The sequence below is a fragment of the Cebus imitator genome, unplaced genomic scaffold, assembly GCF_001604975.1.
Source record: "Cebus imitator isolate Cc_AM_T3 unplaced genomic scaffold, Cebus_imitator-1.0 Scaffold102, whole genome shotgun sequence".
Lineage (NCBI taxonomy): Eukaryota > Metazoa > Chordata > Mammalia > Primates > Cebidae > Cebus > Cebus imitator.
In genome coordinates, this window is record NW_016107417.1 from 951,044 (window position 1) to 978,776 (window position 27,733).

General features: G+C 58.9%; 3 protein-coding genes across 10 annotated transcripts in view; 2 read left to right on the plus strand and 1 right to left on the minus strand.

Annotated features, from left to right (window-relative positions):
- The first annotated feature begins 4,554 nt into the window (after positions 1 to 4,554).
- CDK2AP2 (cyclin dependent kinase 2 associated protein 2) lies at positions 4,555 to 6,696 on the plus strand. 2 transcript variants are annotated; one of them, XM_017537331.2, is made up of 4 exons: positions 4,555 to 5,185; positions 5,497 to 5,594; positions 5,689 to 5,821; positions 6,173 to 6,696. In XM_017537331.2, exons 1-4 carry the CDS (start codon positions 5,104 to 5,106, stop codon positions 6,238 to 6,240), a joined length of 381 nt encoding a protein of 126 aa, XP_017392820.1. In that variant the 5' UTR covers positions 4,555 to 5,103; the 3' UTR covers positions 6,241 to 6,696. The 2 variants fall into 2 exon arrangements, with proteins under 2 accessions (XP_017392820.1, XP_017392821.1); XM_017537332.2 differs by having other exon boundaries at positions 5,024 to 5,327.
- Positions 6,697 to 7,804: 1,108 nt separating this feature from the next.
- PITPNM1 (phosphatidylinositol transfer protein membrane associated 1) lies at positions 7,805 to 21,989 on the plus strand. Of its 6 annotated transcripts, none has more exons than XM_017537333.1 (24): positions 7,805 to 8,008; positions 8,984 to 9,105; positions 10,484 to 10,698; positions 10,788 to 10,909; positions 11,115 to 11,339; positions 12,789 to 13,115; positions 13,189 to 13,296; positions 13,380 to 13,487; positions 14,886 to 14,947; positions 15,041 to 15,291; positions 15,566 to 15,755; positions 15,863 to 15,970; positions 16,204 to 16,361; positions 16,447 to 16,652; positions 17,415 to 17,585; positions 18,159 to 18,323; positions 18,534 to 18,682; positions 18,799 to 18,909; positions 19,430 to 19,546; positions 19,718 to 19,866; positions 19,952 to 20,101; positions 20,194 to 20,377; positions 20,696 to 20,824; positions 21,460 to 21,989. In XM_017537333.1, the coding sequence occupies exons 2-24, from the start codon at positions 9,028 to 9,030 to the stop codon at positions 21,721 to 21,723; spliced, it is 3,747 nt and encodes a 1,248-aa protein (XP_017392822.1). In that variant the 5' UTR covers positions 7,805 to 8,008; positions 8,984 to 9,027; the 3' UTR covers positions 21,724 to 21,989. The 6 variants fall into 6 exon arrangements, with proteins under 6 accessions (XP_017392822.1, XP_017392823.1, XP_017392825.1 ...); XM_017537334.1 differs by having other exon boundaries at positions 13,383 to 13,487; XM_017537336.1 differs by having other exon boundaries at positions 13,201 to 13,296.
- A 661-nt stretch (positions 21,990 to 22,650) lies between these two features.
- Positions 22,651 to 27,733, minus strand: part of LOC108310348 (aryl hydrocarbon receptor interacting protein) — an 8,435-nt gene continuing 3,352 nt past the window's right edge. Inside the window, exons 2-6 of one of the 2 annotated variants that reach the window (XM_017537341.2) lie at positions 26,508 to 26,687; positions 24,572 to 24,760; positions 23,515 to 23,691; positions 23,295 to 23,428; positions 22,651 to 22,964 (exon numbers count right to left, since the gene is read on the minus strand). In XM_017537341.2, coding sequence (XP_017392830.1) covers positions 22,892 to 22,964; positions 23,295 to 23,428; positions 23,515 to 23,691; positions 24,572 to 24,760; positions 26,508 to 26,687 — 753 coding nt within the window. In that variant the 3' untranslated portion in view covers positions 22,651 to 22,891. Of the gene's footprint in view, positions 22,965 to 23,286; positions 23,429 to 23,514; positions 23,692 to 24,571; positions 24,761 to 26,507; positions 26,688 to 27,733 lie in introns of both variants that reach the window. The other variant, XM_017537339.1, reaches the window with a different exon arrangement.

Below are 27,733 nucleotides of genomic sequence, written 5' to 3' on the forward strand. Positions count from 1 at the left end.
AAAAAAAAAAAAGGCCGTAAGGGTAGGGCTCTGACTTGATAGAATTAGTGTCCTTTTTTTTCTTCTTCTTCTTTTTTATTTTTTTGAGACAGGGTCTTGCTCTATTGCCCAGGCTGGAGTGCAGTTGCATATTCACAGCTCACTGCAGCCTCAATCTCCTGGGCTCAAGCAATCCTACCTCAGCCTCCTGAGTAGCTGGAACTACAGGCACATGCCACCATATCAGGCTAATTTTGGTATTTTTTGTAGAGACAGGGTCTAACTATGTTGCCCCGGCTGGTTTTGAACTCCTGGGCTCAAGCAATCCTCCCACCTCAGCTTCCCGGTGTGCTGGGATCACAGGAGTGAGCCACCGAGTCTGGCTCTTTTTGTGTGTGTTTTAGATGTGGGGTCTTACTATGTTGCCCAGGCTGGACTCAAACTCCTGGGCTCAAGCAAGTCTTCATTGTGAGCCTCCCAAGTAGTTGAGATTACAGCCTTGTGCCTCCCTGCCCAGTTTCCAGGATTAAGTACTTATAAGAAGAGATACCAGGAAACTAGTTCTTTCTCTCTGCACCAAGAACATATGAAAACGTAGCCAGAAGGTGGCTATTTGCAAGCCAGGAAGAGAGTCCTCATCAGAAACCAATGGTGCTAGCAACCTGATCTCAAACTTGCAGTCTTCAGAACCGTGAGAAAAGAAACGTTCGTTGCTGAAGCCACCAAGTCTATGTTTTTTTTTTGTTTGTTTTGTTTTTGACATGGAGTCTTGCTCTGTCACCAGGCTGGAGTGCAGTGGCGGAATCTTACTGCAGCCTCCGCCTCCTGGGTTCAAGCGATTCTTCCACCTCAGCCTCCAGAGTAGCTAGGACCACGGGCGCGTGCCACTATGCCCGGCTAATTTTTTTGTATTTTTAGTAGAGACGGGGTTTCACCATGTTGGCCAGGATGACCTTGATCTCTTGACCTTGTGATCTGCCCACCTCCCAAAGTGCTGGGATTACAGGCGTGAACCTGTAATACCGCGCCCGGCCGGTATTTTGCCTTGTTTGTGGAATTAGGCCAGTGGCTCCTGCCTGTAATCCCAGCACTTCGGTAGGCTGAAGCAAGAGGACTACTTGAGCCCAGGAGGTCAAGGCTGCAGTGACTGATATAATGGGCAGTGGAGAAAGTAGGAAGGTCTAAGATGTGGAAGTGGCAGAGGCTGTGAACTAGAGCCACTCCATCTTTTTTTTTGATACTGAGTCTCCCTCTGTCTCCCAGGCTGGAGTGCAGTGGCAGGATCTCAGCTCACTGCAACCTCCAACTCCCTGGTTCAAGCAATTCCCCTGCCTCAGCCTCCCAAGTGGCTGGGATTACAGGTGCACGACACCACGCCCAGCTAATTTTTTTGTATTTTTAGTAGAGACAGGGTTTCTCCTTTTTGGGTCAGGCTGGTCTCAAACTCCTGACCTCAGGAAATCTGCCCATCTCAGCCTCCCAAAGTGCTGGGATTACAGGTGTGAGCCACTGCGCCCAGCCATTCCAACTTGAATAAGAGCTGGGTAAAACGAAACTGAGACCTACTGGGCTGCATTCCCATATAGTTAAGGCATTCTAAGTCACAGGATGAGCTAGGAGGTCAGCACAAGGTACAGGTTATAAATACTTTGCTGATAAAACAGCTTGCAGTAAAGAAGCCAGCTAAAACCCACCAAAACCAAGATGGCGATGAGAGTGACCTCTAGTCGTCCTCACTGCTGCATTCCCATCTGTCTCACTGCAGTGTAAGGATGTCATGATGCCATGACACTGTCAGGAAGTTACCCTATATGGTCTAAAAAAGGGAGGCATGAATAATCCACACCTTGTTTAGCATATCTTCAAGAAATAACCATAAAAGTGGGCAGCCCTTGGGGCTGTTCTATGGAGTAGCCATTCTTTTATTCTTTTACTTTCTTTTTTTTTTTTTTTTTTAGACAGAGTCTTGCTCTTGTCACCCAGGCTGGAGTGCAATGGCTCAATCTCAGTTCACTGCAACCTCCATCTCCCAGGTTCAAGCAATTCTCCTGCCTCAGCCTCCCCAATAGCTGGGATTACAGGCATACACCACCATGACAACTAATTGCTGTATTTTTAATAGAGACAGGGTTTCTCCATTTCGGTCAGGCTGGTCTCGAACTCCCAACCTCTGGTGATCTGCCCGCCTCAGCATCCGAAAGTGCTGGGATTACAGGCATGAGCCACCGTGCCTGGCCATTCTTTTACTTTCTTAATAAACCGTCTTTCACTTTCTGGACTCGCCCTAAATTATTTCTTGCATGAGATCCAGGAACCCTCTGGTGGGATATGGATCCGGATCCCTTTCCTGTAGCAGAAGGAGTGGGGGCTTGGTGGTTCCCGAAGGAAGCATAACCCTCCATGGCTCCTCTTCACCTGCTGTGGATCACGGTAGATTTCTTGAGAGCACACCCTCAGTGCCACCAACAGGGAGCGTAAGACCTTGGGTGACCTGATCAACACCTTTTCATTTTAACAGTAGTTGGATTTGAATATGTATTCGAAAACTATAAATAGTAAGTATACAATTAAATGGACATTATTATTTTTCCTATTTAAGATTTTTTTAAAGTGAGTTAATTCAAAGGAAATGTTCAACAGATGGCAAGACCGATGGCGTTTTTCTAATGGCTGGAGTTAGGGAAGCACTGGACTCTGTGGTCGACTCAGCTTCCTTACATCCGGGTCACCTAAGGTCCCCTCCTGCCCCTGTGGTAATTTCCACAGCTTCACCCCCACTCCCCAATGAACTCTCCAGCAGAAAAAAACAAAAACAAACAAACAAAAAACACTGTTTCTCAAACACATGTTGTGCTCTCCCATTTCCCAAGGTTTTGCACATGCCAGTCCCTCTACCTGGAATGCTCCCTCCATCTCCACTTCTGCCCCCACCTACTCAAATGCTACCTGCTCTGGAAAGATTTCTGTGATACCACCCAGCAGACCCTTTCTCTGTTCCGATGCACCCTGTCCGAGTCTCCCCTGTGGCCACTGTCTCACTGCAGTGTAAGGAAGATGTTGCTTCCCTGTCTGTCTCAGAGATAAGACCTCCTTGAGTACAGAGGCCATGGCCAGTTCATTTCTGTAACCTCAGCGTTCGGCACAAGATGTGGGATGGAGGAGGGAGTCAAGGGAGTCAGAACATGTTTTTTTTGTTTTGTTTGTGAGACGGAGTCTCGCCCTGTCGCCCAGGCTGGAGTGCAATGGCAAAATCTTGGCTCACTACAACGTCTGCCTCACTGCAACCTCTGCCTCCTGGGTTCAAATGATTCTCCTGCCTCAGCCTCCCAAGTAGCTGGGATTACAGGTGCCGTCACCACGCCCAGCTAACTTTTGTATTTCACCATGTTGGCTAGGCTGGTCTTGAACTCCTGACCTCTTTTTTTTTTTTTTTTTTTTTGAGACAGAGTCTCGCTCTTTCGCAAGGCGCCAGGCTGGAGTGCAGTGGCGCGATCTCAGCTCACTGCAACCTCCGCCTCCCGGGTTCAAGCAATTCTCCTGCCTTAGCCTCCCGAGTAGCTGGGACTACAGGCACACGCCACCACGCCCAGCTAATATTTTGTATTTTTAGTAGAGACGGGGTTTCACCATGTTGGCCAGGTTGGTCTCAATCTCTTGACCTCGTGATCTGCCCACCTCGGCCTCCCAGAGTGCTGGGATTACAGGCGTGAGCCACCTCACCAGGCCGAACTCCTGACCTCTTGATGGGCCCACCTCCACCTCCCGAAGTGCTGGGATTACTGGCGTGAGCCAACGCGGGCCAGAACATGTTTGCTGGATGGATGAATGAATGAATGACTGTCCTGGAGATGAAGATCTACAAAGCTGGGACCATGAAGGTACATAAGGCCAGAGAAGTTTGAGCTTGGGGAAGGAGCCTGGGAGAAAGGGTTAGTGAGTGGAGGAGGGTCTGAGGTCTAAGTTTGTGGGGAGTGAGATTTGAGGGGAGGCGTCTGAGTGGTGGAGTGGAAAAGTATGGGAGCCCTGGAGTGGGAAAGGAAGGCGGAGAATGAAACAACCATCAGTTTATGACTATTCACTTAATCCACACAACAACCCAATGAGATCGTCATTTTCCCCATTTTACGGATGGGAAAACTGAGGCATACTGAGGCGAGACACTTGCCTGGGGGAAATCGCCAGCGGGGGTGGTGCTGAGATTCGAACCCAGGCGGTTGGCTCCAGTCCGTGCTCTTGATCAGTTTGTTCCGGGCCCGCCACACAGTAATCCCGCAGGTTTGCCCTATGGCCATTGTCACTAGCTGAGGCGGCGGCGCGGGGCTTTGGGGGTGCGGGCAAAGAGGTCTTTGAGGTCGCCCTTGGACCTGAGGACCAGACAAGCCGCTAGAAGAGCGGCGCGTGGCCGCAACGAAGTGGGGCCCGTTGCCATGGGAACAAACGCAGGCCTCAGGCGGACGCATGCGCAGATCGGCAAGAGGGTGTTGAACCGGTGAAAGGTGACGTAAAAGCGCACGGGGTGGAGCGCGGGGCTCGGGACGTCAAAGCTCTGCGTCCTTCGGCCCCGGGAGCGCATAGGCGCGCACAGCGGCGGCGACAGCGGCGACGGCAGCGGCGACAGCAACCCCTGCTGGGCCGAAACTGGGCAGAGCGGAGCCGACGTCTGAAACAGCGCGAGTGAAGCGCGAGGGTAGCGCCTGCCTCCGGGAAAACCCCTCGGCGCGAACCGGCTGCCCAGCCAGGGGTCCGGGTTCCCGAGGCCCCGCCTCTAAGGCCTGGGGACTAATCGGATTGAGAGCGCGCCGGCCCGGGCCGCGAACTCGCCAATTGCGGAGGGCGGTAGCCACCGCCCAATCCGGAACAGACAGGTGCGAGGTCTGGAAGGCGGAGGCCAATCGGCGGCGGTTGCGACCTGCTGGGGCAGGTCTCGTCCAATAAGGAGGCTCGAGTGACATCTTCAGGCGCCAATCGGGAGTGAGGGAGCATTCGAGCCCGCTCGCCCTTCCGGCCAGACCTCTATTTACCAGGGGCGTGCAGCCCGCTTGCCAATCAGAGCGCGGCTGAGCGGCCCGGTGGCCAACCCCCGAGGAGCGGCCGGCTGGCGTCCGCCGCGCCCAGGAGTTGGGGATGTCCTACAAACCCATCGCCCCCGCCCCCAGCAGCACCCCTGGCTCCAGCACCCCTGGGCCGGGCACCCCAGTCCCTACAGGTGAGGATCCAGCTCCACCCCTGCTCGCCTGCCGGGCGGTCGAGGTCTCGAAGAGAAGACGGCCTGAGTTCTGCAATACTGGGCCTGCCGCCTACCCCTCGCTGAGCCTCAGTTTGCTGGCCTGTGAAATGGGCGTGGTCATGTAAGGGCTTGTAGGTGGAGCACAGGGGGAGGGATTTGTCCCTGAAGTTGATCAGCATGGAATGAAGCATCCTTTGGAGGGAATCGGGCGAACCCGGTCCTGGGCTTGGAAAAGCAGGGAGGCGCGTCCCTGCTCAGCGCTGACCTCTTACTCGCGCCTGTTGCTGCAGGAAGCGTGCCGTCGCCGTCGGGCTCAGTGCCGGGAGCCGCCGCCCCTTTCAGACCGCTGTTTAACGACTTTGGACCGCCTTCCATGGGCTATGTGCAGGTGAGTGGGGCCAACGCCTTGCGTATGGATGGGGACTGGAGTTCCCTTCCCTGCCAGGTGCCCGAGCTCACTGCCCTGTTCTCTTTTGACTTAGGCGATGAAGCCACCCGGCGCCCAGGGCTCCCAGAGCACCTACACGGACCTGCTGTCGGTCATAGAGGAGATGGGCAAAGAGATCCGGCCCACCTATGCTGGCAGCAAGAGTGCCATGGAGCGCCTGAAGAGAGGTAAGTGAGGCCAGGCCGCCCTGCCCTGCTCCCCTGCTCGGGAAGCCGACTCTGGACTATCCTTCATTAGGGAAGTAAGGACATCTGGAGGCCCCCTGAGCCACGCCTAGACTAGGGCCAGTATTACTATGCAGAGAGGTGTTTTGAATTGAAATTGAGTCCATTTCCAGGGAAGAGCCTGGGAATTTGTATTTCAACAGGGCCACCTTGAGGGTTAGCCAAACTTCTAATCTCATCTCACCATTATTAGATTATCTTGCCGAAAAGAAAGGGAGTGGGGAGGCAGTGGCGGTCCTCTGGAGGGCGGAGGTGGGGCCATGGAGGGTTGCTGAGACCCCGCCCTACCCCCAGGTATCATCCATGCCCGGGCCCTAGTCCGAGAGTGCCTGGCAGAGACAGAGCGGAACGCCCGCACGTAACAGGAAGCCTCTTGGCCTCAGCGTCTGGACCTTTCCCGGCCACTGCAGAGCACCCGCTTCTCCCTGGCCATCATCCCGAGTTGCGCTAACCATCCTGGGCTTCCTGTCCTGTGTCCCTTGGTGGGTGCCCTCCAGGAACCAAAGGGCGGCTCTCACTCCAAGTGGCAGCTCTAAGAACGCCCCCCCACACACACAAGAGTCAGCAGTGAGGTCCCTGTGAGTTGCGCCCATGACCTGCCGACAGTGTTGCCCACCGGAACTTTCTGTGGCCCCCACTGCTCAGCCCCTCGCAGCACTCTCCCACTTCGTCCCGAGCCTCCCTCTCTCCCAGCAGGGGCTCAGGCCTGGCACCTGCTTGCCTTGTGTCCTGGGCCATAGTGACTCTTTTCTCTGTGTGTCTTTTGCTAAATATGCCCTTTTTATATTAATAAAAGATGATTTGGAGTTGTGCTCTCAGCTCTGAGCCTTTCTGGGTCTGGTTCTTCAGCTAAGCCTGGGTGGGCCAGGCAGAGAAGGAAGAGGTGACTAGGGGTGGGGAGGGTGTGACTGAACAGGGTTTGACTTGCCTCTGTGGGCCACAGGCCTCCCGTGGGACCCAGGCCCTCTCCTGCCCCAGCCCTGGTGCTGAGAGCCCTGGGCCTTCCTGTGGTGCCACCAGGGGGCAGAGCAGGGTCTGGCTGCTTCCACAGCCCTTGGCGCTGTGGGCAGCCTGGGCCTGGAAGGCACCTCCTCTGGATTGGCGGTGATGCCTGGCAGCGTGGAAATGCCAGTTCACGTAAGCCACTCCCTTACACGCCCTAATGCCCTGACAACACCCCAGCCTCTGAATCAGCCCTGAAGGTCTATGACTCCGCAGAGAGAATGCGCGATGCTGCTTCCAGCAGTGGCCTCAGAGTCAAGCAGAGAGGCTGGCAGGTGCTGCCGTCACCACCGCAGCACCTGTAACAGGCTGGGCGCGATTCCAGGAGCCCAGCCTTGGGGTTCCTTAAGGTGCCTCGCCCTTTGCCCAGACTCCGGGTGGCTGGGTCGCCCGACTTGTGGACCCGGAAGGCAGAGGTTGGGGAGGCTTTGTGGCAACACACAGGGGCTAGCCCAGCCACTCAGTGACAGCCCGCTTCTGCCTGGGTGCGTAGCTGGGTGACTGTAGAAGCCCGGGGGCCCTGGAACTCAGCCCTAGGTGGAGGCACATCAGAGCCACCAGGGTCTGCCTAGACTTTGGTGGGGAGGCATTTCCTCTACCCTGGGTCCCCGGTCCAAGGACTGCAGAGGGTGAGGAGAGGACAGTGGGCCTGGGACACGCCCCCCCATGTCAAACTCCACCCCTTCACTGCACACAGGAGGGCCGGGCCAGGGTGGAGATAGGAACTAAGAGTCTTTAGGGACCCCAAACAAAACAGAGGGACTAAGGGACTAAACAGAATTTAGGCAATGCCTCTTCCCCACTGCCCAGGGGAAGGAAGGCAGGGGCCTGTCTCCCTGCCTCCGCTGCAGGCGGGGCTGCCGGGACCCCGCCAGGGTAGGGAGGGCCAGGCCGGGCCCAGGAAGGGGGCGGGGCGACCGCAGTGACGCGGCGGGCGGCTGGGAGGGACGGCAGGGGCGCCGGCGGGCGGATCGAGAGGAAGGTCGGGGCCATGGGCCGGCACTGCGCCTCGGGAGGGTCCGGCCACCGCTGGAACCCGAGGCCGGGGCTGAGGGCTCTCCCGGCTCCGACCTACAGGCCGGCTGGCCCTGCCCGGGCTGGGTGAGGGGCGTCCGCCTCAAGCTAGAGGTGAGCCGGGACGTCTGCAGGCGGGCCAAGAGCGCGGCAGGGGACCGGGAGGCCGGAGAGCAGAGGGAAGTGGGGACAACGGGGCCTCTAGCTTGCTCGCAGAGTGCTAGTGGGGGATGGAGGGGTGCCTGCAGCGGAACCGCGGTGCCAGCCCGGGGTGCGGGTGGGCGGAGCAGGTCTCCAGAGCCAGGGCTCGTGGGATACCAAGTGGAGCCACTCTGACCTCAGCCTGAGGAGGGGTCATCGCCTGCCAGGACAGGGTGGCTGCCTAGGCGCGTGGAAAGCCGGCAAGGGCCGGGGGTCCAGGAAGGATGCTGGGAGGGGGAGGTCGAGGACCCGGCTGCCCTCGATGGTGAGGAAGACAGATCTGGGGGGCGGAGGGGATTCCTGGTCCCGGAAGGTAGGTTCGGGTGCAGGGCGTGGGGGAACCTGGCAGAGATGCTGGTCGCACGGGGCCACTCCGCGCAGAGACACCCGGGGAACAAGGTTCTAGGTGAACGTCCGAGAGTGGGGGACCTGGGACCCTGTTGACTCCTCCGCGAAGGGGATGCAGGGGGCGGGTCCCCGAGGGGCCGGTCGCGGAAGGCGGGCCCGGAAGGAGGGGCCCCGGGGCTCCGAGGATCGCGCCCCCGAGGGATGCTGTTTCCCAGGATTAAGACGCGGCCGCAGCGGGAGAGACGAGGTGGCCCTGCCGCCCGCCGGCCGGAGCCTGGCGCTCCGGGGGGCCCGCGTCAGCGCGCGGTTGCCTTGGCGACGGGCGGGCGGGGGGCGGGGGCTGCGCGAAAAAGAGGTCAGCGCTCAGCCTCGCTGCGGCTCCGGGCCCCGGCGGCGCGGGCGGTGGCGCTGGGCTCGCCTCTGCCTCCCCCGGCGGGCCCGGGCATGGGGTCCCGCGTCCCGAGCCCCTCGGCGGGCGCGCTGGGCTCGGGACCGCGCGCCGCCTCCTGGCACTGACGGCCGCGCCGTGCCCTGCGCCAGGAGCTGAAGTGGAGGCCGCGCGCGGCCCGCTGAGCGCCTTCAGGATGCTCATCAAGGAATACCACATTCTGCTGCCCATGAGCCTGGACGAGTACCAGGTGGCCCAGCTCTACATGATCCAGGTAAGGGCCGCAGGGAGAGGGCGCCCGGGCAAGGGGTGGATCCCTGCTGACCCCGCCAGCCCTGCCCCAGGGCTGGGACCCACTGGGAGCCCGGAGGAGGCGAGAGAGGCCCCCCTTCAGATGCAGTGATGGGGAAGGGCTGTGGGTAGAAGGGGAGGAGGGCCGAGTGGCGCTTCCCACCCGCTAAGTGCCCAGCCCTCCTCTGATCTCCTGTAATCCTCCTGAGGATCTGTAATCCCATCGGGGAAGGAAAAAGCGCCCAGGAGGCGGCAAGAATGAGGAGGGGGGCGTCTGCGACAGAGGAGGGCGGGAGGGGGTCTGGAGAGGTGCAGGGTCCCAGCTACACCTGGAGGTCAGGGAGATGGGGTAAGGACCATGCACCAAACCTGGGGCAGAGACAGGGCAGCAAGGATTGGAGGGCAAGGGGGCTCTGGGCTTGGGCAGTGAGAAGAGTGGGCGAGGGCAGGCCCTCATTGGTGGCCAGGTTGGTGCAGGGTCTCAGAGTCCACTCCAGATCTGTCCCCAGCACAGCAGGACCAGAGTCTCATAAAGCAAGAGGGCCTGGACCCCACCTCGGTGTTGAGAAGGCCAACTGGGCCCCAGAGCGATAGAAGGCAGGATCTGGGGCTCTCAAGCTATGAGGGGTGTGGCAGGAGCTGGGATTCGGAGGTGGCTAGGGCCTTCCAGAGAGGGAGGGGACAGGGGCAGGGCCTCTGAGAACTGGCGATCCCTTTTCCTCTCCTTGTCCATTCTCTCTTGCCAGCCAGCCCAGCCTCCTTGCCACTGTTGAGCACATCCAGGATGTGCTCCCACCTCAGGGCTGCACTGGCTTCCCCTGCCCTGAGCGCTCCCTCCCACCTCACCTCCTTAAAGTCGTGTTCAAGCCATGGTCACATTATGTTCTTAGCAAGGCCTTCCCTGACTATCTGATCAAAACTGCAGTCCCCAACCCTGATCACCCATACACCCCTAGGCTTCCTTTTCCCACAGCACTTAGCACCTGCTAACACACCATATAATTTGATTTTTCCTTTTGTATGTCTCCTTCCACTAGAATGTAAGTTCCACAAGGAGAGGGGTCTTTGTTCTATTCATCAATATATCTCAATTGATATAATCCCAAATACCGCTGGGCGTGGAGCAGACACTGAATGAATACTTGAATGACTGAGTTGAGTGCTGGGTTGCAGAGCCCATGTGGACTGGGCAGCATCTGTGATTCCGATCCCAGGGAACTTCGGTGGGGCAGGTCTGGTTTCAGGGAGTTGAAAAGGCTGGGCCCAGGGCCCCAGAGCTGTGCAGACCACCCAGCTGAACTGGAGATCCCAGATGCTCGGCTGGGGCTGAGCTCCCTGTTCTGCTTTGCCTTGGGCCACAGAAAAAGAGCCGGGAAGAGTCTAGTGGTGAGGGCAGCGGCGTGGAGATCCTGGCCAACCGGCCCTACACAGATGGGCCCGGGGGCAGCGGGCAGTACACACATAAGGTGTACCACGTGGGCTCCCACATCCCAGGCTGGTTCCGGGCACTGCTGCCCAAGGCTGCCCTGCAGGTAGAAGAGGAATCCTGGAACGCCTACCCCTACACTCGAACCCGGTGAGCGGGTGAGGCGGGCATGGTCCGGGGCCAGAGGAGAGCAGCCCTGGTGAGTACATCAGTGACCCTCACCCATGCCCTCTGCCCAGGTACACCTGCCCCTTCGTGGAGAAATTCTCCATTGAAATTGAGACCTATTACCTGCCTGATGGGGGGCAGCAGCCGAATGTCTTCAACCTGAGTGGGGCTGAGAGGAGACAGCGCATCCTGGGTGAGGCCTGGAGCTATGGGGGAACCCTGGCGCCCCTCTCAGGCTCCCAGCTGCCTCAGTGGGCAGCCTCTGAGAAGTCCCAGCCCTCTCCAGGCCTCCTGTCCTATCTGCAAAAGGACAGGAGCTGTCACCCAGTCCCAATAGGGTGCCAGGAGCAGGGGCTCGAAGGGACTGGCGCTGCTCAATACTTGCCGAACTCCCTCAGACACCATCGACATCGTGCGGGATGCAGTGGCCCCAGGCGAGTACAAAGCAGAAGAGGACCCCCGGCTGTACCGCTCAGTCAAGACAGGCCGAGGGCCACTGGCTGATGACTGGGCGCGGACGGCGGCGCAGACGGGGCCCCTTATGTGCGCCTATAAGCTGTGCAAGGTTGAGTTCCGCTATTGGGGCATGCAGGCCAAGATCGAGCAGTTCATCCACGATGTAGGTGAGCACCCAGCCTCGGGAGGCCCTGCTGACCCAGCATGCCCCAGACCCCGTGTTTAGGGCCAGGGAGGCTCCCATCTACTGGGGACACAGAAGCTGGAAGCCGTCCTTTCCATTTGAGATAGGAAGCACTGGGGCAGAGGTGGCCGCACAGCCCAGCCGGGCATCCACAGAGCAGGAAGCTGGTAATGTGATCTACAAGGTCCGTGCTGGCTCTCACATTCAGAAGTGCTGCTGCTTCCATTAAGATTCTAAGATTCGCCATCATCCTGTGAGTTGGGCGAGACTTAGAGACTCTCAGGAAGGTGACCAGCTCCAACTGGCAGCATGCTAAGGAGTGCAGGCTGAGGCTGTGACTCCGATGTCTTTCTTTCTGGGTTCCCTCCCCGCCGCCAGTTTCTAGGATTCCAGCCTTTGGCCCTGGTGTCCAGGAGCCCCAGTCCCATACCTCCCCTCAACCTGACCCCACCATGCCTACAGCTCAGCCCTGCCTCAGCACCCAGGTCATCTGCACACAGAGGGATGGTCCCTAGTGGGGGAGACCAGCAGCCTGGCTTCTGTCCCACTACTGACCCCCATGGAACCTCCAGCAAGCCACTGATCATCTCTGCACTTTCCATTTCTCTTCGGTAAATGAGGAAGAGGTTGGGTCAGATCTGAAGAGCTGATACTCACAGTGATTGCGGCATTCAGACCCTTTGCTAATCGCTTTCTGTGCAAGCTCTCCCTTAACACCCACAACCCCACCAGGTAACGACGGTGATTACTCCCATCTTACAGGTGAGGAAATTCAGCTTAGAGAATAATGTGGCCTCCTTGTCTTGCATTTGGAAAAATACCAAAAAGTACAAATAAGAAAATTAAAATCACCCACATATAGCCGCCACTACAAAGATTCTGAGCTATCTCCCTGCAGGGGTTTATAATTATCATTCAACCGTCAGTCCTTTATTTCCTAGATATTTAGGAGTTTCTAACTTTATTCTTCTTCTTAAGATAAAAATATCCCAGAATGGGTATCATCTTCCGCTACAACCTTCATTGAGTGCCAACACTTCCATTAACTGTTAACACCTTCATTAACCGTCAACAATTTCATTAACTGTTAACACCTTCATTAACTGTTAATTCCTCAGAAGTCAACAGGAAGCCAGCCAAAAGCAAGAACAAGCATCAGTCTCTGCTTCTGAGTGATGGGGTGGGGACGGTGCTGAGAGTTAGGGTGTGCAGAGAGACAGAAAAGGCAGTGGGCAGGGAGGGAGTCAGGCAGGAAGAGAAATGCCCCACTTTCTACTCCCATTCCTGGATGGCACTGGCCCTGCCCTACTTTGTGGCTCTGGGTGGGTGGTGTGCCCAGGGGAGCCATTACCCAACCTCAAGGCTGGGCATGTGGCTGCAGTGGCAGGGAAGCAGGGGGAGGGGCACAGTTCTGATGCCTGGGCACCTGCAGGTCTGCGTCGGGTGATGCTGCGGGCCCACCGCCAGGCCTGGTGCTGGCAGGACGAGTGGACAGAACTAAGCATGGCTGACATCCGGGCACTGGAAGAGGAGACTGCTCGAATGCTGGCCCAGCGCATGGCCAAGTGCAACACAGGCAATGAGGGGCCCGAGGCCCAGCCCCCAGGGAAACCAAGCACTGAAGCCCGGTCTGGGACCAGCAACACTGGCACCCCTGATGGGCCTGAGGCCCCGCCTGGCCCGGATGCCTCCCCCGATGCCAGCTTTGGGAAGCAGTGGTCCTCATCTTCCCGTTCCTCCTACTCATCCCAACATGGAGGTAAGGCTGGGGCACAGGGATGCGGGGAGCAACCGTCCCCATGCTTGGCTCCCGGGCTGAGGCTGAGGCAGAGCCGGCCCGGCAGGGGCTGTGTCTCCCCAGAGCTTGTCCGAGTGGCGCATGCAGAACATCGCCCGCGACTCCGAGAACAGCTCCGAGGAAGAGTTCTTTGATGCCCATGGTCAGCACCGAGGCCCTTTTTGGGAGTGGGGCTGTCCCCCAGCAGCTCCTCCCACCCCATGACACAGCCCCCTGTCCCCTCAGAAGGCTTCTCGGACAGCGAGGAGGTCTTCCCCAAGGAGATGACCAAGTGGAACTCCAATGACTTCATTGATGCCTTTGCCTCCCCAATGGAGGCAGAGGGGATGTCAGGTAAAGATCCCGATCCCGCCTAGGACACCGGCCCCAGCACCCACGTACAGCAGGCCACAAGTTTAATGGCATCTTAAGATGAAAGTCCACCTGAAGAGGTGCTCATTAAATACACAGATGAATAATGAATGATGGGTAGGTGGATGGATGGATGGATGGATGGATGGATAAATGGATGTATGGATGGATGGGTGGATAAATGGATGGGTGGGTGGGTGGGTGGGGGAGGGATGGATGGATGTAGAAATGGGTGAGTGGGGGAATGGATGGATGGATGAATGGGTGGATAAATGGATGGGTGGGTGGGTGGATGGATGGATGGAGAAATAGATGGGTAGGTGGGTGGGGGGATGGATGGATGGATGAATGGGTGGATGGATGGATAAATGGATGTATGGATGGATGAGTGGATAAATGGATGGGTGGATGTATGGATGGATAAATGGATGGGTGGGTGGGTGGGTGGGTGGGAGTGTGGGGGGATGGATGGATGGAGAAATAGATGGGTAGGTGGGTGGGGGGATGGATGGATGGATGAATGGGTGGATGGATGGATGGATAAATGGATGTATGGATGGATGCGTGGATAAATGGATGTATGGATGGATGCGTGGATAAATGGATGGGTGGATGTATGGATGGATAAATGGATGGGTGGGTGGTGGGGGGATGGATGGATGGAGAAATGGATGGATGGGTGGGTGGGGGGATGGATGGTTGTATGGGTAGATGGATGGATGGATAAATGGATAGATCGATGGGTGGATAAATGGATGGATGGATGGTTTGGTCGGGGGATGGATAAATGGATGGATGGGTGGTTCTGTGGGTGGATGGATGGATGGGTGAGTGGAAAGATGGATGATTAGAATGTAGTCAAGATTCACACATAGCACAAAGCCTGAAGGAATTAACTTGGACCCCCTGAAACCTTCACGGGAGAGGTGATGTTTCTGCTGGCTTTGGAAGGCTTGCGCTGTCCAGCAGAACTTCTAGATCCATGTTGCCCAAGGCAATAGCCACCAGCCACACTGGCTCTCAGGCACTGAAAATGGGGCTAGTGTGACTGAGGAACTGAAGTTTTTATGCATTAGATTTTAATTCATTTGAATTTAAATAGCCACTTTAATGGCTAATGACTACCGCATTGGCCAGGGCAGGGTTGAGCAGTCTGCCAGGCAAACAGGCGTTGTGTGGAGAGGCGGCCCTGACTGCAATAGGACCGTCGGAGCAAAGGCTGGGACATGCAGACTGACCTGGGAGGGTTAGTGGGAACAGTTTAGAGGAAGGCAGGGTTGAGGCCTCAGGCAGACACCGGAACTGGGGTGCCTGGGGTGCCAGATGGGGGGATCCCCATGGTCCTCTCCATCTTTCTCATTGGCTTTCCTTGCACTACAGAGCCTGGAGCCGAGGCAGCTAAAGGCATTGAGGACGGGGCCCAAGCACCCAGGGACTCAGAGGCGAGTACGGTCGGCCACCCTATGTCAAAGCTCCCCCTGTTCACTGGCCTGGCCACTGCTGTGACACCCATGGCACCCCACTGTGCCCTCCAGGGCCCAGATGGAGCTGGGGATCTGGGGGCTGAGGCATGCGCAGTCCACGCCCTCTTCCTCATCCTGCACAGCGGCAACATCCTGGACTCAGGCCCTGGAGACACCAACTCCAAGCAGGCAGATGTGCAGACACTCAGCTCAGCCTTCGAGGCCGTCACCCGAATCCACTTCCCTGAGGCCTTGGGCCACGTGGCTCTGCGACTGGTGCCCTGTCCACCCATCTGCGCCGCCGCCTATGCCCTTGTCTCCAAGTACTAGCCACAGGTGGAAGGGTGGGGAACTCCTAGGATCACGGACGCCTTGGGGCAGGGGGTGGGGGAAGGGGTCAGGAAGCCAGACACCTGGGCGGGTCACTTGCATGGCTGGACCTGTTCTGGGGAATGCCTCCATTTCAATATCCTCTTGGGACTGATACTCCCCACAAAGGACCCACAGAGCCAGAGCTTGCCAGCAGGCCCAGGAGACTTGGGCGGCAGGAATGGGTCTGGAAGCCCCCTACCCACCACCACATTCCCCCCCCTGCAGCCTGAGCCCCTACAGCCACGATGGTGACAGTCTGTCCCGCTCCCAAGACCACATTCCACTGGCCGCCCTGCCACTGCTGGCCACCTCGTCCTCCCGCTACCAGGGCGCCGTGGCCACCGTCATTGCCCGCACCAACCAGGCCTACTCAGCCTTCCTGCGCTCACCTGAGGGCACTGGCTTCTGTGGGCAGGTCAGTGGTTAGGGACATTCCATCTTCTGCCCTCCACTGCAGCCCGCCCTGTGGCCTGCCCTGGGTGAGGATAAGCCTCTTCTGATGGTGCGCCTGCTCCCACCCAGGTGGTGCTGATTGGAGACGGTGTTGGTGGCATCCTGGGCTTCGATGCCCTCTGCCACAGTGCCAACATGGGCACCGGGAGTCGGGGCAGCAGCCGCCGTGGGAGCATGGTCAGTATAGCCAAACCCAGCCTCCTGAGGAGCGGGGAGTCCCTCTCCATCTCTAGGTCTTTGTCCCCTGGAATGGCAACCCCTTTGCCAGAAGGCAGGTCCTCTGCTACCCCGCCAGTTCATGTTGTCTCTGGAACTCTGCTCTGCCCAATCCTTAAGCCTCCTTGCTTTTAAGTAAGTAGAATTCGAATGGTCCCAGGCCTGAGGATGTTTCTGTCCCCTGTTCCATCTAGAACAATGAGCTGCTCTCTCCGGAGGTCGGCCCAGTGCGGGACCCCCTGGCAGATGGCATGGAAAGGCTGAGTCGGGCCAGCCCAGAACCCTCAGCCCTGTCTGCCCAGCGCATCACCAGCGACATGGCCAATCCTGAGCCTGAGGGCTCTCAGAACAGGTGACGTCCCTGCCCCATCACTCCTGCCCTGGGCACACGCTGGACTATAGAGGCAGCAGCACTGAGCACCCCTCCTCCCCCACAGCCTTCAGGCAGCCTCGGCAACCACCTCCTGCGGGGAGCCCCGGCAGGCAAGCATGGCCTTCTGCCCACCTGCTGCCACTTCCGAGGCGCCTGACGGCCCCAGCAGCACTGCCCGCCTCGACTTCAAGGTCTCTGGCTTCTTCCTCTTCGGCTCCCCACTGGGCCTGGTGCTCGCTCTGCGCAAAACTGTGATGCCCGCCCTGGAGGGTGAGCCCCAGGGGCTGCGGGGGCGCCTCTAGTCTCTGCCCCTTCCTTCCCCACCTCCCCTGGCCTTCCCACTCATCCGAAGCACAGGCAACTTCCCTACTGTACTAAGTCAAAGGCCTGGTTAGAGAAGGGGAGCCTGAGGCCCAGAAAGAAGGGACTCGCCAAGGGTGAGTCTCCCGAAGCCACCGGGAGGAGCTTCACACCCAAGCAATGTTCTGCATGAGAAGGGGTCCACGGGAAACACTTCCTCCTGGACCATGACAGCAAATCGAAGCCTCTGCCCTCTTCTCAGCAATTTTTTTTTTTTTTTTTTTGAGACAGAATCTCACTCTGTCACCAGTCTAGAGTGCCAGTGGCCCAATCTTGGCTCACTGCAACCTCCAACCTCCAGGGTTCAAGCGATTCTCCTGCCTCAGCATCCCAAGCAGCTGGCACCTGCCACCATGGCCAGCTAATTTATGTAGTTTTTTTTTTTTTAGTAGAGATAGGGTTTCACCATGTTGGCTAGGCTGGTCTCAAACTCCTGACCTCAAGTGATTAGCCTGCCTCTGCCTCCCACAGTACTGGGATTCCAGGCATGAGGCACCACGCCCTGCCCCTGTCTCACTTTAAGCAGGGCCCTACTGACTTCCCGGGGAGTACAGTTTGGGAAGTGCTGGCTCAGGGTCACACCGGACATCAGGGTGCTGCTCCCATACCCCTACCTCCCAGAGTGCCCAGCTGAAACCCCCACCCCACAATCTTTATCTTCTGGGTATCCAGTGGCCCAGATGCGCCCAGCCTGTGAGCAGATCTACAACCTCTTTCACGCGGCTGACCCCTGCGCCTCACGCCTCGAGCCCCTGCTGGCCCCACAGTTCCAGGCCATCGCCCCACTGACTGTGCCACGCTACCAGAAGTTCCCCCTGGGAGATGGCTCATCCCTGCTGCTGGGTATACCCCCAAACAAGATAAAGGGGAGAAGGAGGAGAGTACCCACAGGGAGGGAGGAGGTAGCAGAAGGCATGAAGCGGCTCCCACAATATGGGAAACCTTTCAGGCCACCACTCCCAGGACCAGGAGCCCCTTCTCCTGTGGGGGTCTGGATCTCCAGGATCCTCTCACCATCTGGGCCCAGAAGTCGGGTGGGGGAGGTTAGCCAAGCTAGGGTGGCCCCTGGCAGCATGATGCTGGTGCGCTGCTGTGTGAGCAGCCAGTGTGTGTGTCCTGCTGCGTCTGTGGGGGTGCACTGCAGGCATGTATTAGGGGGCATGCCCAGGTGTGCATGGGCCAAACGGGCCTGTGTTGGGCACAGGTGTGTACTGTTTGGGGCAGTGGCAACAGGCATTCTGGCAGGAATGCAGCTGGCCACTGGTCTAGCTGAGGGGAGAGAATGCCACAGTGCAGCCACAGCCAGGTCCTGGCATGAGGGGCCACAGGGAAGATGGCGAAGGTGCGGGGAGCCCCGGGTGTGAAGACAGGAGAGCCACCCAGCCGGCCCTGCTGAGCTTGCCCTCCCTTTCCCAGACGACACTCTGCAGACGCACTCCGGCCTCTTTCTGGAGGAGCTGGAGATGTTGGTGCCCTCAACACCCACCTCTACTAGTGGTGCCTTCTGGAAGGGCAGTGAGTTAGGCACTGAGCCCCCAGCCCAGCCAGCCGCCCCCAGCACCACCAGTGAGGTGGTTAAGAGTAAGTTAAGACAGCCTGGGCAGTCCAGCCTGGGGGTGGGGGAGGCCCGGATAGCACCTCCCAAGCCCAGCTGAGAAACCCTTTCACCCAGCACCCAGCCTGGACTTGGCAAAGAGCAGGCTGGGTGAAAGGCAGGGAGGAGCACCCAGCCCCCAGGCAGATGGGTATGGGGCAGGAGGCCATCCTGACTCGCTGCCCATGGCCTCGCAGTCCTGGAGCGCTGGTGGGGGACCAAGCGCATTGACTACTCGCTGTACTGCCCCGAGGCACTCACCGCCTTCCCCACCGTCACCCTGCCGCACCTCTTCCACGCCAGCTACTGGGAGTCCGCCGACGTTGTGGCGTTCATCCTACGCCAGGTGGGCCTGGGAATATGGAATGGGAGACGGGAATGGGAGGAGGATGCACTACTATGGGCCTGGGGAGAGGTAGTCCTCCCTCCCCTCAACGAGGCCTTACCTGCTGGCCCTCACAGGTGATTGAGAAGGAGCGGCCACAGGTGGCGGAATGCGAGGAGCCCTCCATCTACAGCCCTGCCTTCCCCAGGGAGAAATGGCAGCGAAAACGCACGCAGGTCAAGATCCGGGTAAGTGCCCTGCCCCTCGCCCCCTCTCCCACGAGGCCCTGCCTCTTCCCCGTACCACTCCGCCCCCTCAGGGCCAAGCCGACCCAACTCTCTCCCAGTCCTGCCCCGCCCCTGGGGTCCTGGCCCACCTCATTGCCCCAGCCCCGCCCCTGGGAACCGCTGGTCTCCCCTCCCCCTCCCCGCCCTCTGCACACATTGGGGTCTGGGGTCTGGATCTGCGCTGGCCCTCACCTGGCCTCATCCTCTACATCCCATCCTGTGACGGCCCTGCCCCTGGAGCCGCAGCCCACGCACAGGATCTCAGGCCCGGGTCCACGAAAATGTGCCTCCCCTTTCCCTCCCTCCCCGCCCCCATCCCCGTTCGCCCTTTTCCCTCAGTACCCTGTGGCCTCAGGCCCCAACCCCGGTGTGTGGGCGCGAGGATCTGACCCCGATGTGTGCGCGTGGATCCTCACCCGCTCCTTCCCCAAGCATCCCCATCCTATCCTGGCCGCTGACTCACGCCCTCTCCTCCTAACAGAACGTCACTTCCAACCACCGGGCTAGTGACACTGTGGTGTGCGAGGGCCGCCCCCAGGTGCTGAGCGGGCGCTTCATGTACGGGCCCCTGGACGTGGTCACGCTCACAGGAGAGAAGGTCAGGACCCAGAGGCCCTGGCCCCCTGGTCCCACGGCCCCACCTCCTGTCCTTGGAACAGCTCCAGGTCCCTGGTCGTTGAGCTCCTAGACCCACCCATCCCTGACAGCCTTGCCTCTGCCCTCCTCCACATGGGGCCCCCATAGACCTCCCGCCCCTTCCCCCTTCCAGGTGGATGTCTACATCATGACGCAGCCACTGTCGGGCAAGTGGATCCACTTTGGCACCGAGGTCACCAACAGCTCGGGCCGCCTCACCTTCCCAGTTCCCCCAGAGCGCACGCTGGGCATCGGTGTCTACCCGGTGCGCATGGTGGTCAGGTGAGCGCGGCTGGCCGGGCCTCTGCGGGGGGGGCTCCGCCAGGCCTTGCCCCGCGCCACTCACGCCCCGCCCCGTGGGCCGCAGGGGCGACCACACCCACGCTGAATGCTGCCTGACTGTGGTGGCCCGCGGCACGGAGGCCGTGGTCTTCAGCATCGACGGCTCCTTCACCGCCAGCGTCTCCATCATGGGCAGCGACCCCAAGGTGCGCGCTGGCGCCGTGGATGTGGTCAGGTAGGAGCCGCCACCGCCACCACCACCCACCTCACCGGGGTGACCGGCCCCCAACCCCGGCCGGCGGAGCTGACCGCTGCCCCACCCCGCAGGCACTGGCAGGACGCGGGCTACCTGATCGTGTACGTCACAGGCCGGCCAGATATGCAGAAGCACCGAGTGGTGGCCTGGCTGTCGCAGCACAACTTCCCCCATGGAGTCGTCTCCTTCTGCGACGGCCTCACACACGACCCGCTGCGCCAGAAGGCAGTGTTTCTGCAGAGCCTGGTGCAGGAGGTGCGGCGGCTGGGGAGGCTGTGGGTCCTGACCCCACCCCCGCCTCTCCTCCCCCCCCACCACCAGCGGAGGCCCATCTGGTCCCACCCCATCGGCCCAGGCCCTGCCTGACTGCAGCGGCCCCTATGGTCCTGCCCGCCTAGTTTGAGGGGCCCCCTGTACTTAAGAGCAACCAGGGAGATGCAGCTGGTCCCGCCCCTGTTCCCCTGGTACTGGTCCCCACCCTCAGAACAATACTGTACGGGGAAGCCCAACAGACCCCGCCCCCAGTTGCACAGCTCCGCCCCTGGGACAGCTGATTGGCATCTCCCGCCACAGGTAGAACTGAACATCGTGGCCGGTTATGGGTCTCCCAAAGATGTGGCTGTATATGCGGCGCTGGGCCTGTCCCCCAGCCAGACCTACATCGTGGGCCGCGCGGTGCGAAAGCTACAAGCGCAGTGCCAGGTGAGGGCCAAGTGAAGGCCTGGAACAGGACCTCAGGGAGCAGGAGCCTGAGACCCTACTCTGGGACAGCTGTGAAAAGGCCTGACCGGCCTCTGGGGAACCTGGGATTCTCCTAGGACAAGGGCCATGAGCAGCTTGAGCTACTGGCTGCCAGGCAGGCCAGAGGGGATAACCCATGCTGCAGTGTGCTGAAAACCCTGGGCGCTGCCTCCACTCCACCATGGCTTTGGGCAAGGGTCTGACCTTTCTGAGCCTCAGTTTCCCATCTGTAAATGGAAATGATCATGGCACTGCCCATGTCAGCTTATAAAGATCACATCATTTACTACACATCAACAGCCACAGAGCTGGGCACAAGGCAAGTGCTGACTAAACACTGTTTGCTGGTATTTTTCCTCTAAGACCCATTTTCCAGAAGAGGAGAATGAGGCCCAGAGAAGGGCAGAGGTGGGAGCACAGCTGAGGTGCCCTGGCTCCCAGCCTGGGGTCCTATGTATTGAGAAGCCTTCGCTTTAGGCTGTGCCAAGCTTGCCACCAGTCCCCCAGCCTGCCTCAGGTGCCTCTGGAGGACCCGGGAGAGCAGTGTGTGGGCTCCTGGCCAGCACCCCCTCATCCCTACCCACCTGTGCCCACAGTTCCTGTCAGATGGCTACGTGGCACACCTGGGCCAGCTGGAAGCAGGCTCACACTCGCATGCCTCCTCCGGACCCCCGAGGGCTGCCTTGGCCAAGAGCAGCTATGGCGTGGCCGCCCCTGTGGACTTCCTGCGCAAACAGAGCCAGCTGCTTCGCTCCAGGGGCCCCAGCCAGGTGGAGCGCGAGGGCCCAGGAACACCGCCCACCACCCTGGCAAGGGGCAAGGCACGGAGCATCAGCCTGAAGCTGGACAGTGAGGAGTGAGGCCCACACCACACCAGGGCCTGGATTATTTATTGACACACCTGAGGGGCCCAAGGGGCTGTGTGTGGGAGGCTGGGGGCCCAGACTTTTGGCCCCAACGCTGGCCCCCCCAGCCCCATACCCTGCATTTCTGTGTGCCCCTTGGTGTTACTTCCCTTTCACGTGAGGGGACCCAGTGCCCGGGGGAGGGAGGAGGGCGTGGGCATAGGCACAGAGGCTTTTCCAGTGTGTATAAATCCATGAAAATAAACGCCACCTGCATCCCACCCACTCGCCCTGTGCCTGGCACCACAGGGCAGCCAGCCCAGTTTCCAGTTCAACAGGGGACACCAATGTGCATGGAGAGGCCGACACGCGCCAGGGCCATCCAGGTCACAGGCAGGGTCAGGATGGGGGCCTGGTCTTCAAAACGTGTCACAAAGCATGCGCCCAGGGCCATCCAGGTCACAGGCAGTTCAGGATGGGGGCCTGGCCCTCAAAAGGTCTCACCCTCTCCTCTTCCTGGACAGTCTGCCACCCCAGCCCGACCCTGCTTACCTTGGCCCCAGTATGGCTTCTCATGGAAACCCTGTCCCCAGACACCGAGGCCAGGAGACCATGGGATCCAAGGCTGGAAGGGGAGGGCAGTACCAGGAGACCACCTCCCTCAGGCGCCCAGCTCCCTGGCCTGTACCCACTTCATCTTCCCTTTAAGGCTGGAGGCTCCCAGGGCACCCCAGCCCTGGCCAGCGAGAGACACTTCCCCCTACCTTGGTGAAAGAGCCAATTGTCATAATTTCTCTAACAGGGACACTGAAGCCCCAGAGCTGGCAGGTGGGGGGCTAGGATTTGAACCCTGATTCTCTACCTCCCAACGGCCACCCAAGTACCAGAAAATGCCAGGTGATGACCCGGCTCTCCCAGTGGACCAGCACAGCAGACTCAGACAGAGATAAATAAAGGTTTTTATATACACAGAAGCATGACGGAGTAGGGGCAGGAGGGCTGGCGGCAGCAGCTGTGGCTTGGCAGGTAAGGCAGGGCCAAACGCTCCTGTCAATGGGAGAAGATGCCCCGGAAGCGGGCCTTGTCCTCTTTGTCCTTCTGCCGGACCCGAGCCTCCAGGGCCCGCAGCTCTCGGCTCACAACGGGCGCCAGGGCCGGGTCCAGCTCCAGCACTTTGGCAAAGTCAGCCTGGGCCTCCCGGGCGTTCCACACGGCCGCGTGGGCCTTGCCCCGCTTGAAGTAGGCCTTGACGTTGTCTGCAGGGGATGCCAGTGGGCAACGGCATGCAAGGGCATGAGGGGGGATCCTGGCCAGCTACCTAGCCTCACGTCTCCTGGCACCATGGGCCCACAGGGAAGAAAACCCTCCCTGACCTGAGGGTGCCACCCCGCGCCACCCCCAATACATCATTCATGCTTCATCGGCAAGATGGGGCCCATAGCCCCGCCGAGGAGGCGCATTTAGTCAGGCCCCCGGGGGAGCTCAGAATGCGGGGTGTGAAAGCCCAGGTCTTGCGCCCCAGCAGTGACAGGAGAAAGGCCACTCTGAGCACCCGCGGCCCCGCAGCCTGGCGCTCACCGTCATACTTGTTGAGGATGGAGGAACAGTGGTCCAGCACCTCGTAGTACTCCTTGGCCACCAGCTTGCATTGGCAGTAGTTGAGCAGCAGCGGCGTGATCTGCTGGTCCAGCTGGATCCAGTCAGAGGACCCAGGCTGCTCCTGAGGGCATGGGAGCAGAGAAGCTGTAGACCCGGGCCCCCTGGCTCCGCACCCCTCCGTCCTCCCCCTCAGCCTGCAGGCGGCACCTTCATCTGCAGGTTCTTGAGGCAAGCAATGGCATCGTAGTACTTGGCGGCAGCCTCCTTCACGTGCCCCTCGCGGTACAACCGGTTGCCCTCCTGGTGGATAAGCGGCACTGCCTTTGCCTTCTCTTCATCCGTCATGGCCCATGGGTCCTGCTGGTATGTGCCAGGGCTCTCCACCTGCAGGGCATGGGGCATATTACAGCAGGACTCCAGAATACCACAGCTGCTTCAGCAGCAGACCTGACTAGCATCTGGGCTGGCTGGGCACCCCATCATCACACAGCAGCAGCACAGCCGCCTGTTACTCAAATAGCATTCAGGCCTGGTGCAGTGGCTCACGCCTGTAATCCCATCACTTTGGGAAGCCGAGGCGGGTTGATCACCTGAGGTTAGGAGTTCAAGACCAGCCTGACCAACATGGAGAAAACCCGTTTCTACTAAAAATATAAAATTAGCCAGGTGTGGTGGTGCATGCCTGTAATCCCAGCTATTCAGGAGGCTGAGGCAGAAGAATCTCTTGAACCCAGGAGGCAGAGGTTGCAGTAAGCTGAGATTGCGTCATTGCACTCCAGCCTGGGCAACAAGAGCGAAACTCTACCTTAAAAAAAAAAAAAGCATTCAACAAACATCGACGTCACATCTCCTGTGTGCCCGGCACTGTGCCAAGTGCTGAGAATAGAACAGTAAACGAGACAGTGAAAAACCCTGCCCTCGCAGAAATCATGCTCCATGGGCAGATTCCCTAAACGGACAAGGAAATATACGAATTCCCAGGAACTTCAAGATGTGGCAGAAGCTGGGAAGAAAATAAGCCTCTAAAAGACAGAGAATCAGGAGGTCGGATAGGCAGGGCCAGCTTCCTGGAGGAGGTGATATTTGAGACGTGAAGGAGGAGGAAAGGAGACTGGGGGCCTGCCAAGGGTCCCATACAGGATTTCCTGTCCCTGTCTGCTCCCCCAGCAGTCCACCCACAGATCCCACCACCCCTGGGCAGACAGGCCAGCACCCTGAGGCTGGGCAGTGGGGGCCTGGCGAGGTCAGGCTCGGTGCCCCTCACCTTCAGCATCTCCATGTGGAAGATGAGGGGCTGGGGGTTCTGCTGCAGGGCATCCAGGTCGGCGTGGCCCAGGGAGCTGTGCTCTTGCATCTGCGCAACGCCGCAGCAGTGCCGCTGGCCCTCCAGGGGGTCCTTGCCTGCCGCGATGTTTCGGAGACTCTTGGCCACCAGTGGGTACAAGACCACATGCTGCAGGAGGGCAAGGGCACCAGGGGCTCTGTCATTGTGGGCTGGATGGTCACCAGGTCCACAAGGCCCAGCCCCCTTCCCCACCACCACCTGAGAACAAACACCAAGGCCCAGAGAGGGACAAATGGGCCCCCACTCTGTTTACGCGCAGGAGGCTTTCCCTTAGGACACTCCTCCAGCCGCTCAGCCCTCTCCTGGTGAAGCCCCAGCTTCTGCCATATTCTCTGGCCACCAGAGCACCGACCCCCAACCCCCCCCCAACACAGACACACACCTCCCCTCAACCCGTCTCCCTGGTCCTTACAGGCCCGGTGGGATTCTCACCTCCTCTCCCTCCTGAGGATAAGGCCCATAAGCTGGACTATGCAAAGCACTGGGGCCCCCACATTCTGTTCCCAGAAGAAGCTCCTCCTCCTGCCCCACCCATACTCCACTGAGGGCCTACCTTAGAGCTGGGCCCAGGGCAGCCACTTCAGAACCCTCAGGGAGACGGGCATTGGGTACCTAGCCTCTAATCTCCTGCTTGGCAAAGCTGCTAGGCTGGTAGGAACCAGATTACTGCCACCCAGGGCTCCCCCACTCTTCCCACTGCCCTGCAGTCTGGACAGGGGCTGACTGCTGGGCTGCCATTCGGCAGGCATTTCCCGAGTCTTGGCTCTGGGCTGGCCCATGCTGGGCATCCCAAAGCTAGAAGTAAACAGGCCAGATCCCTGCCCTGCAATAGCCTAGGACAAGACAGAAAAGCAGATCCTGGCCATGCAGGGCATGAGGGCTGGAGGACCCAAAGGCGGGAGTTAACCACTGGCAGTCTGGGAGGGCTTCCTAGAAGTGGTGACCCAGGAATCAGCTTCGAAGGAAGAGGGAAGATCTTGGCTAAGAAGGGGAATGGAAAGAAAAAGCAGGGAGGTTGAGTAAGAGGAGGAGATGGCAGGGGCCAGTCCCCAAAAAGCTATGTGAGCAGCTATAGCTTATACAGTTTAAGTCCTCACTTAACGTCCTAAGTAGGTCTTGGAAACTGTGGCTGTAGGTGAAACAGTACATAACGGGACCAGTTTTTCTTCTCATCAATGCTTTAACAAAATTATGCTGAGAGACGACGGTGGCTGAGAACCTGAGGTATGTTTTCTCTCTCACAGTTTCCAAGAACGTTCCAGCAACATAAAGTGAGGACTCACTGTGCTCTGTCCTGACAGTGACCAGGAGCCACACAGGTTTGAAACAAAGGGATGTAGGAGTCATTTGCATTTGAGAACGAGTCCCCTGACCGCAGTCTGGCTAATAGGGGAAGGCGGAATGGAGACCAGGATGCCATCAGCAGGCTGCTGTGGTAGTCTGGAAAGAGTGGGTGAGCCGGGCGCGGTGGCTCCTGCCTGTCACCCCAGCACTTTGGGAGGCTGAGGAGGGCAGATCACCTGAGGTCAGATGTTCGAGAACAGCCTGGCCAACATGGCGAGACCCTGTCTCTACTAAAAATACAAAAATTAGCCAAGCGTCATGGTGGATGCCTGTAATCCCAGCTACTCAGGAGGCTGAGGCAGGAGAACTGGTTGAACCCAGGAGGGGGAGGTTGCAGTGAGCCAAGATCACACCACTACACTCCAGCCTAGGTGACAAAGTGACACTCCATCTCAAAAACAAAAAGAAAGAGTGAGTGGCAGTCTAGCGGAGGGTGGAGGGAGGAGGAGCCCTGGGGACAGGGAATGGGGCGTGGCTGGACAGCCACCACAGACAGGTGCAGGATGGACACCTTGACGTCACAGAGGAACTGGGCGATCTCCCCCTCACGCATGGTGCACACGATGGTCTCCCACACGGGCAGCTTGAACTTCTTGCCAATGATGAGCTCCATGGGCTTGCCTCGCGCCCGGCTGTCATCCAGAACGGTGCCCTCGTCATCACTGTGCAGCGTCCGGTAGTGGAACGTGGCCTGCAGGCCACATGCGAGGTCAGGCAAGGGCACAAACCCCCACCCTGACCCCCAAAGACAAGTCCAGTCCCTGGCCTGCTGATGGCACAAGGGACGGGGCTTCCCCAGGGACACCACCTGACCTTACACCTGGCTTTATCCCCCCATGCCGGTGACAAAACAAAGTCACACGGAGGGGAGTAAGAGGCCCAAATCACACAGCCTCTGTGTGGCTGGGTGGGAACAGGAATCCAAGAGGTCTGACTCCAGTCGTTCCTCAACAAATATTTACTGAGCACCTACTATGTGTCCAAGCTCTGTACTAGACACCAGAACGTGACAGCTGGCAAAACACAAAAAAAGTCCCTGCCCCCCTGGAGCTTCTAGAGGGAGGAGATGGGTGTCAAACAAAACAATGTGTTGCTGCAGGTGAAGCCACGTGCTTGGGAAACAGCAAGGGCAAGGGGGTGGGGACTAGATTAAACAGAGCGGGGGTGGGACAGTAAGGAAGAAACCAAGCCAAGTGGACCCTGGGGTAGGAACTTTCTAGGCCAAAAGAACAGCAGGTGCCCAAAGCCTTGCAATGTGATACGGAAGTGCTGGGAAGGTAAGAGGGCCTTCCCGTTAAATAATACCGAAGGAAAGGAGGGAAGTGCTGGGTAGAGGAGGGCGTGGCCCCTGGCTAGGGCTCCACCCCCACGGACCTAGGTGAGGACAGACCTTTCCCGCCCAAATGTTGCATTTCCCAACACCCCCCTGGCCTGCCATGCCCCCATCCTGTGCCTATAGAAACCTGAGACCTAGTCAGGCATAGTGGCTCATGCCCGTAATCGCAGCACTCTGGGAGGCTGAGGTGGGCAGATAACAAGGTCAGGAGATCAAGACCATCCTGGCCAACATGGTGAAACCCCATCTCTACTAAAAATCCAAAATAGGCCGGGCGCGGTGGCTCTCACTTGTAATCCCAGCACTTTGGGAGGCCGAGGCGGGTGGATCATGAGGTCAAGAGATCGAGACCATCCTGGTCAACATGGTGAAACCCCGTCTCTACTAAAAATACAAAAATT